This window comes from Ascaphus truei, chromosome 6, assembly GCF_040206685.1.
Source record: "Ascaphus truei isolate aAscTru1 chromosome 6, aAscTru1.hap1, whole genome shotgun sequence".
In the NCBI taxonomy this organism is placed as follows: Eukaryota; Metazoa; Chordata; class Amphibia; order Anura; family Ascaphidae; genus Ascaphus; species Ascaphus truei.
The window spans coordinates 65,407,366-65,417,524 of record NC_134488.1 but is presented as its reverse complement, the minus strand read 5'-3'; the positions used below and the strand labels follow the sequence as shown (position 1 = coordinate 65,417,524).

Genomic DNA, 10,159 nt, shown 5'->3' with positions numbered 1-10,159 from the left:
ATGCTAGGTATAATAACCAATGATAGCCAAAGCCAATGTCCAAGGATAATCCAGAAGCAATAATGATGACTAAAAATAGTAGCTAGCAATGTTGGGTTAATAAGCCTCCTGAAGACAGGTAATGGACAGGAATAACCCCCCCACAATCAGCCTCATTGGAAGTAACCCTGAAGCAATAAAGTACTCACAATTCCTTGGTATGGGGCTGGCAGGACGTGCAGCTTCCAGTGGTAGTAGATACAGGAAGTGGAAAGGAGCGCACGATCCAACAGGAGCAGAGAGAGGAGAGGACCAAATTCCCCAAAAATATATAAACTTTATTGTGTCATGGACCTAAAATCCAAATTGGATTTTAGGTCCATGACACAATAAAGTTTATATATTTTTTTGGAATTGGGTCCTCTCCTCTCTCTGCTCCTGTTGGATCGTGCGCCCCTTTCCACTTCCTGACAGTGGGGCAGTGCATCATGGTGAGGGCAGGCTGTGATATGAGAGTGTTGTGATGAAGAGCAAGCCCAGCTGTAGGTAGATGATGTGTCTGCTACTGTAAGTAACATTGGAGGGGGTGAGCAAAAGCCCAGTATTGTTTCTAACCCAGCAGCAAGTGGCCACATGCTTGAGACATCGGATGGGTGGGGGAGGGGAAGGTCTCCATGCTGTGTGCGTGTTTGGGTTATCGAGCATGGGATGGAAGATAGAGTTATGCTGGGAAGGTTAATGCTTTGCATATATCTAAGTATTGCTCCTCCTACAGAGGCAGCAGTGCAAATATATTACTGCTTTATCAGGACAGCTACGACTCCCCCTCTGCAGACACATACAGAGCAGATTAGGTGTTACATGCCACATCGTGCGACACAAGTACCCGCACATCTCTGCAAACAGAGCTGCACGCGCACCAACATCTCTGCAGTTATATAGACGTACACCCATACAGTATATCTCTGAAACACACACCCACACACACATGTTTGCAAATGTATGCACATGTACAAAAAAACACACCTCTGTAAAAGTACATGCCCAAACATAACTGCAAACATATGTACACATACACCCACACACATACCTACAATTATACACACATACACAGCCATCCGTAAAGATGGCAATCTCACACATCTCTGAATACATACATGCACACTACAATTTCTGTAGACATATGTACACAAACACCCACACATCTGACAACCCAACATCTTTTGCATCAATAGGTAAATACAGAATATCCCACCTTTCTTTCCCCCACAAGAAGGGAAGTTTCAGTAACTCATTAAGAGGAGATGAGGTTTATGTCTTAGTTACACCTTGGGGGCTCTGTGTAAATGCCCAGTTTGCCTCACTGCCGGGATTGGGAAGGATGTCCTGCTCCAATAAAGTGGGAAGCACTGCTTAAGTTTCCTGTGCATCAAGCCTTGATGGAAGCAGCATCTGCACTGTAAGGTCTTTGAGGCACTTTCTATAAGAGGCTGAATATGACGTTGCAGATGGGGGGGCTGGAAAGTTGTCGATGTTGTATGACATGGAAGTAGAGGTTACAATACAGAATATCCATCGATAGCTGCTCGTAGCCACGGTACTCTTCAAAAGTGTGTCCTTCCCATGGCAGAGTGACACAGGCAGGGGGAACCTATGGCTTATCTAGTCTGTCCTTCCAGTCTCCCTGTGGCACAAGGGACCAATGTCCTATTTCCAAGGGACCTGCTTTCTAATTGCATAAGGAGATTTGTTTTTCTTCAGTCTGTCATAATTTGGTGGCAGCTGCAGGAGCAAAATGGCACACACCGGTCCATCAAATGCTCTATAAACGAGCTTTCCGTTCCTGCAGCTCCCTGAGGTAATACACACCCACCCTCCCTCTTCCCGAAGAGAGCAGCCGGTGGCCAGGTGGCACCACTCGCCCCGGGTCACCCAGTCTCTTTTCCCAACATTCCTCACTCCAAGTTGGTGCTGTCGGAGCGGGAAATATTGAGTGTCTGCGCTGACACAGAGAGGTCCCCCGAATCCACCGGGCTCTGATAATCGGACGTCATGTCTTGATCTATGAGTGGCATTTGCATGGAGCTCAGTGTGAATGAGCTGACCGGGCCCTTTCGGAGGCACTGAGAGTAGAAGCCCAGCAGGATGTCAAGCTTCTCCTCTATGGACTGCACCTGTGGAAAGAGACCTGTAAGTGACCTGGGGCAAAGGTACAGACACCACAGTGTGGATCTGGGGCCAGAATACACTATGAAAAGGTATTGTACTGATAGCAACTAAAACAGGATTATGAAAAATGCCCCAGGATCACGCTACCATGTGTTCTCTCCCTCCCCCGGGATCACGCTACTATGTGTCCTCTCCCTCCCCCGCGATCACGCTACTATATGTCCTCTCCCTGCCCTGGGATCACGCTACCATGTATCCTCTTCCTCCCCCGGGATCACGCTATTATGTGTCCTCTTCCTCCCCCGGGATCACGCTACCATGTGTCCTCTCCCTCCCCCCAGGATCACGTTCCTGTGTCCTTTCCTTCCCCTGGGATCACACTCCTGTGCCCTCTCCCTCCCCCAGGATCACGCTCCCGTGACACTCTCCCTCCCCCGGGATCACGTTTCATGTCTTTTCCCTCAGGATCACACTCTGTGGGACCACGCTCCATGCTTCATGTCCTCTTCCTCCTCCAGGATCACGCTCCGGTGACCCTCTCCCACCCCCAGGATCACACTCCTGTGTCCTCTTCCCCTGGATCACGCTCCCGTGTCCTCTCCCTCAGGATCACGCTCCCGTGACCTCTCCCTCCCCTGGGATCACGCTCCCGTGTCCCTCTCCCTGCCCTAGGATCATGCTTCATGTCTTCCCCCTCCCCCAGGATCATGCTCCCGTGTCCTCTCCCTCCCATAGGATCACGCTCCCGTAACCCTCTCCCTCCCCCAGGATCACGCTCTCGTGACCCTCTCCATCCCCCAAAATCATGCTCCTGTGTCCTCTCCCCCTGTATCACGCTCCCATGACCCTCTCCCTCCTCCAGGATCACGCTTTATGTCCTCTCCCCCAGGATAAAGCTCCCGTGGGATCACGCTGCCCAAGGATCACGCTCCTGTGTCCTCTCCCTCCCCCAGGATCACGCTCTCGTGTCCTCTCCCCCTGGATCACGCTCCAGTGTCCCTCTCCTCCTCCAGGATCACGCTTCATGTCCTCTCCCCCAGGATTATGCTCCTGTGGGATCACGCTCCCATGTCATCTCCCTCCCCCGGAACACGCCCGTGTGTCTCTCTCCCTCCCCCAGGATGATTCTCCGTATCCTGTCCCTCCCCCAGGATCATGCTACATGTCCTCTCCCTCTCCCGGGATCACGCTCCCGTGTCCTTTCCCTCCCCTGGGATCACGTTCCCGTGTCCTCACCGTCCCCCGGGATCAAGCTCCTGTGACCCTATCCCTCCTCCTGGATTACGCTCCCATGTCCTTCCCTCCCCCGAGATCACACTCCTGTGTGCTTTCCCTCCCCCAGGATCACGCTCCCGTGACCCTCTCCCCCAGGATCACGCTCCCAGGTCCTCTCCCACAGGATCACGCTCCCATGTCCTTCCCTCCCCCGGGATCACACTCCCATGACCCTCTCCCCCAGGATCACGCTCCCATGACCCTCTCCCCCAGGATCACGCTCCCGTGTCCTTTACCTCCTCTGGGATCACGCTCTTGTGTCCTTCCTTCCCCCGAGATCACGCTCCCGTGCCCTCTCCCTTCCCCAGGATCACGCATCATGTCCTCTCCCCCAAGATCACGATTCCGTGTCCCTCTCCCTCCCCCAGGATCACGCTTCATTTCTTCTCCCTCCCGTGGGATCACGCTCCCATGTCCCTCTCCCTCCCCCAGGATCACGCTTCATGGCCTCTCCCTCCCCCACGATCACGCTCTGGTGTCCTCTCCCTCCACTGGGGTAATGCTCCCATGTGCTCTTCATTACTGAGGATTATCCTCCCGTGTCCTCTGCCTCCCCCAGGATGACACTCCTGTATCATCGTCCCTCAGGTCACTCACCTGCCTCTCCACCTTCACCACTCTTCCCATCATGCTCAGCTCATCTGCAGCATCGGCCTCAGACCCTGTAGGATAGGGCTTCTCTCCTTTCTCTCTAGGCTTCTTTTCCGTGGGGACTGGGCCCCTGCCGATGATCTGATCCACCCTGCACGGAAGGGAATCAGAGCTCACTGAAGAATTATTATTTGTCATTATCGTTTATTTGTAACGCGCCAACATATTCCGCAGCGCCATACAGTGGGGGGTTGATAATTACATAAACAGTTACATACAAATGAGGACAAACAGATACAAAGAGGTGATGAGAACCCTGCCACTGAGAGCTTACAATCTAGAGGGAACGAGGGACAATGTTGAGACAGAAGGAAAAGTGACTGGTCATTGTGGGGTGGCGTATATTTCAGGTTGGAGTATGGTCCAGCTAGAGAGCTGATCCCATTAAGGTTTGAGGGTGGGGATGTTAGGGGGTGTTACATAGGGTGGAAATTGGTCCAGCCACGCAGCTGGCCCAAATGAGAGGGAGGAGTTGATGTTAGAGAATCTGCCTGTTGATAAGGACAGAGAGATGTGTACAGCCGGTGCTTCAAGGGTTAATTGTATCCCTATAACATATAGATTCTCCGCTAGGACCACTCAAATAAGTAATGAATGTACTGTATGATTCAGCATCCCTTGCCAGGGTTTAGGGGACTAGTACCTACTGCTCACCAGCACAAATTTATAAGTACAAATAATGTTCCATATAAAGCTGACATAAAGCGTAAGGAAACAGGAATAACTCACTGTATCATTAATGTGTCTGATGATTCTAATAATGATTTGTTTGATCTTGATATTAATACATCTAATCTTAATACTAATCTTATTGGAAAAAATCTCTCATTCAGGGACTATTGTCGTCTTAAAGACATGAATGAATTGCTGGATGATCAGAATTCACAAATTGATCCTCGGGCATTTCTAGGTAGAAGGGCCTCTGGATTCAAAAGAAAATTGAACTTCTACCCTACTTTTGTTAAGGGGAATGCAATAACCACCTTTGAAAAAATGGTGGAGAGAGATATATCTATTCTAGCCACATGGTATAAATTCACTGCTGGGGCTATGAAACCCCCAAATAAAAACGTAACTGTAGGAGAAATAAATGCGTTAAAAACATTAAAAACGAACAAGCAGCTGATCATCAATAATGCGGATAAGGGGTGGGGTGGGGGGGTGCAGCATAGGAGCGACTACCACAAGGAGGCTTTACGCAAACTTGGGGATAATCTCTCCTATGCTGCACTCCCATTTGACCCAACCCTTTCGTTCAAATTTGATTTAACAGAACTCCTTGATGAGGGGAATATTCTGGGTGTTCTTGATACCAATGAGATGGATTTCCTTTACAATTCATTTCCGATCAGGGCCGTGTTCCACCATCTCCCAAAGATCGATAAGACGTTGGTCTCCCCGCCTGGGAGACCTATTGTCTCAATTATTGGATCTTTGGGAGATGGTCTGTCACGGTATGTGGATCACTACCTGCAGCCCCTGGCGAGATCCCTCCCCTCAAACATTTTGGATAGTGGGGATCTCATTAACCAAATTAAGGACATTTCTTGGAAACCCAATTTTGTATGGTTGTCTATGGACGTCACATCGCTCTACACCATAATTGAGCACCAACTGGGGATGGCAGCGTCACAACACTTTTTGGAACTTTCTGACTTGTCACCTTCACAAATCACTTTCATTCTAGATTCTATTCACTTCCTGTTAACACACAATTATTTTTTGCTTGAAGATGTTCGCTATCTCCAAACACGTGGAACAGCAATGGGTACCAGCTTTGCCCCACCCTATGCTAATTTGTTCATGGGATGGTGAGAATCGTTCCACGTGTTTGGAGATAGGAACCCATTTAGGGATCACATTATTTTTTATCGTCGTTTCATTGATGATCTTATTTTTATTTGGGAGGGTGATGTCACTACACTTTTATTGTTTATAGATTCACTTAACACAAATGATTATAATCTAAAATTCCCTTACACTTATGATTATCAGAATCTACAATATTTAGATCTGTTATTTTACATAGGATCTTTCTTTGAATATACACAGACATCTCCCGAAAAGAAAACTCACGGAATACATATTTGAGAGCGGACAGCTGCCACCCTAGGAACCTTATTAAAGGAATACCGAAGGGGCAATTTATGAGGGTCAAGCGAAACTGTTCCCAGGAGGAGGACGTCCACAGACAATCAGATGATTTGCATAACAGGTTTCTTGCCAGGGGTTATAGGCCCCATGATTTATTACAAGCACGGGGGGAGGTGGAGGAAATGGACAGAGATCACTTATTAAAAAGGAAGTCTAAAAAGGTCTCACATTTTGAGAGCACATTTTTTGTTACGCAATTTAGTCAGCAGGCAAAAGATATGAGGTTAATCCTGGAAAAACACTGGGATATCCTGCACCTGGATCCTGTCTTGGAGCAGGGTTTACCACCGAGCCCCAAAATTGTGTTCAGAAAGGCTAAAACCATCTCGAATTCTCTTTCATCCAGTTTATTTACATCACATATCGATAGATCTAGACAATTGACCAAGGGGTCATATACATGTGGTTCCTGCAGAATCTGTCATTTGATGTTACCGTCCAAGACTTTCAAAAGTACAGTTACTAAGGAAGTGTTCCGTATACAGTACAGAGTTTCATCAATTGTAAAACCGTATATGTTATCTACCTTCTCACTTGCGGTTGTGGGAAACAATATGTGGGACGGACCACGAGGTGTTTGAAGGTACGTGTTATGGAACATGTCAGACTTATCAAACATAAAGATATCATTCACCCGGTCCCACTACATTGTACCCACTGCCCCATGGGGGATAGTAGATACTTGAAATTCTGTGGAATTTAGTTTGTTTCTTCTCATGTGAGAGGAGGTAATCGTATTAAAAGGCTCGACCAGAGGGAGGACTATTGGATCTTTACCTTGAAGACCCAGGTCCCTCTCGGTCTCAACACGGATTGGAATCGTGGACATTTTCTTTGATCCAGTGGTCTTCCCTCTGTTCCTGCCATTCTGTTTTATTCGAGGGTCCCTTTATGTACCTATGGCTTAAGAGCCAGCGTGGAATTTGAATTTCCCTTTATGATAATATTAACTCTTGGGATTATACCTCATATTTTACACTTCTGGCTAATGAGTTTATTGGATATGTTTAGGGCTAATATGGATTATTACTCTCTTCTCAAACACGGTGTGTGTCTGTATTGTGCATTGTCTAGGTCAAGTAGTGATAAATACACTTAGTGATAAATACACTTGGAGCTTTTACTAATGGATAAAAAGGTGGGGAGGGGCGGTAACAGTCTATGGAGGTTAGGTGGCACCTCCCCCCAGAGCTCGCCCCTCCCCACCTTTTTAACTTGGGAGGTTCTGGCAACTTGCTGAATGGACAGGACTCACTGCAGTTCCTTCCCCTCATACAGAGGTAACAGGAAAGGTTCACAGGTTTAGTGTTAGGACCTGCATTTTTGGTTTACCTTGACGTTAGTATGCAAGCTTACGATGCTTTGGCCAAAGGGTTTAACTAAAAAAAACAAGTAATTACTATTATTATTCAAGTATTTAAACTTTATACTCATTACCATATATGTTTTGTCAATTTGATGTAGCATTGGGCACCCGTCTTCTGTGGTTTTTAATTTGTGTTTGTGTTCTTTTTTAATTATTTTTTTTGGTAAGAGGTTATTTTGTTAATTTGTGATTATTATTTTGTGACTCATTGAGCAGTTTTGTATGTGCTGATGGCTGAGTGACTGACGTCACAACTCTTCTATTATTATTGTACAGGGATGTTTGCCTTGATATTGTGTACATAAAGTTTGTTCTAATGAGATTTGGGTTATCCAATCAGAATGTATGTCAATTGGGAACGTATCTGTACTCTTGGTTGAACACCTCTATTTGTGTTCATATGTGCCTATATTGTCCTAATAAAGTTTCTTACATTGATATGGCACGTCGACCTATCAGAGCCTCTGCACGAAGGAGCGCTAAGCTGATTGGATATTGAGTTGTGATGTCACTCACTGGCGCGATCTGGATCTGTATGCCGGTTGCATTGTAAGCAATTACACCTTGATAAAGGGTGTGTTGCTCAAAATGCGTAGGTGCATTGCATTGTTGCTACCCAAGGGGTCAGTTATGATCCACTTATTGAATAAATAATTTTTATTTTTACACATGGGCCTCCTCCAGTTTTTTGGCAGTGCTCTGCCCTTTTTCTATTTTTGTTGATAAGGACACTGTATTTGACGTGGGGAATCTAGTATGTGTCAACACTTTAGCTCCTTTATGCAGGTTACATTACCTTTCTGCGCCTTACGCACCAAACATTTGAGTGTAAGCTCTTCACGGCAGGGACTCAATTGTAAAATTCTACTACTATGTGCAAACCAGTCACTGTTCTAAAGGAATACATTTTTTGTTAATATGCTGTATGTGTCTTATGTCTCTGGGACTTATTATAATACAATACATAACATGCGCTGACAATGTGAAGCTCAAGGTGACTCTCACCGGCACTGTAGACTCTTGATGCGCCCGAGCATGTCCAGGTGTCCAGCTGAGTACTGCTCTATCACGTCCTTCACATCGTAGGGGCGAAGCGTCTCCTTAAACTTCCTCTTGGCCACAAGGAACTTCAAGATCCTGTAGGAGCCAAGTTGTCAAATTATATAGCACCTCATCACTCTAAGGTATATACTGCACCTGAGCACTTGTGTTTCTTCTTTAGTATGTGTGTCTGCAGGTGTGTTTGTGTATAAGTGGTGAACTGTGTCTGTATGTGTGTATGTGTGTCTGCGTATGTATAAAGGTATTTAAGTGTAGGTGGGTCAGTGTGTCTGTAGGTGTAAGTGTGCCTATATATATGTATGTTTACGTATGTATGTATAGCTGCGTTTACATGTGTCTAATAGTGTGTAGCAGTGCCTGCATATGTTCAATTCCCGGGATTATCTCCTTGTGACCTTGGGCAAGTCACTTTATCTCCCTGTGCCTCAGGCACCAAAACATAGATTGTAAAATCACCTTGGCTGGGACGGTGTCTGTAACAATTCTGTGTGCTGTGTGCCTCACACTATACTGTAATTGTGATGCGCTTTGTGTCCCATTGGGAAAAAAGTGCCATATGAAATAAGTTATTATTATGTAGGTGTGTAAGTTTGTGTGTGAAGGTGTCTCTGCTTGTACAGTATGTGTCCGAGTATGTACTGTAGATGTGTCTGCGTATGAGTTTAATAGTGTGTAGGTGTGCCTGTGTGTGTGTGTGTGTAGGTTTCTGTATTTTAGTGTGTAAGTCTGTGTGTTTTAGTGTACATGTGTTAGTGTGTCCATGTGTGTATTACTCTTATTGCATCTAATGAATCTGAACAATTTATATTTTGAGCGTGTGTTTGCATGTGTACAGTATCTGATGGTAGGGGTAGATTTGGCTGCTTTTAAATAAAGGTTAAGTCTGCATTACAAAATGATATGATGTATTTGTTTATGTATATACAGTTTATTGTACCAGTCCTATATATGTTATTCTTAAAGAATGTAAAACAGTGATGTACAGCTCTGATGAAGAGGGGGGACCTGCAGGGGTTAATTCTCTCTTGTAAAAAGAGCTGTAATCACATCAGAGTTTGGTATTGTAAATCTGGACACTGTGATGGGATTAGGCCCATTGTTGAGGAACCAAGGAGAGGCCGACCACCTGCAGAGTGGACTTGTTCTGCAAGAAAGCTGTAACACCTGGGACTATATCTGTATTGTATGACTGTGGAGGGGAACTGTGTGGGCATTGTCCTGTATCTGCCTATATCCTGTGGACTATGTTAAGGATAAGAATGTATTTACTGGGGAAAGAAAGAATCCAGTTGTCAAATAATTTTATTTGTAAATATATAAATATAGCCATGTCTGGTTTTGGCTACTAAACTGCTCTGCCTAACATGTAAGCCCTGGTATCAGTGCAGGCAGTATTAGGCCCAATCCGGGGTTTCCCCTGCAGTGATCAGCTCCCTTGAGTGATAGGGGGCAGGACAAGGCCTGTGTTCTGCCCAATCCTGGGCTCAGACCTTGAACCCTCCC

The 10,159-nt window shown here is 46.0% G+C and overlaps 1 protein-coding gene across 3 annotated transcripts in view; it reads right to left on the bottom strand.

Moving 5' to 3' along the window:
• Positions 1 to 423: 423 nt before the first annotated feature.
• The window catches only part of KCNQ4 (potassium voltage-gated channel subfamily Q member 4), a 95,628-nt gene continuing 85,892 nt past the window's right edge, over positions 424 to 10,159 (bottom strand). For all 3 annotated transcript variants that reach the window (XM_075604624.1, XM_075604623.1, XM_075604625.1), the window contains 3 exons: positions 8,600 to 8,731; positions 4,021 to 4,165; positions 424 to 2,153 (listed from right to left, as the gene is read on the bottom strand). In XM_075604624.1, the coding sequence (XP_075460739.1) occupies positions 1,935 to 2,153; positions 4,021 to 4,165; positions 8,600 to 8,731 (496 nt within the window). In that variant the 3' untranslated portion in view covers positions 424 to 1,934. The remainder of the gene's footprint in view (positions 2,154 to 4,020; positions 4,166 to 8,599; positions 8,732 to 10,159) is intronic.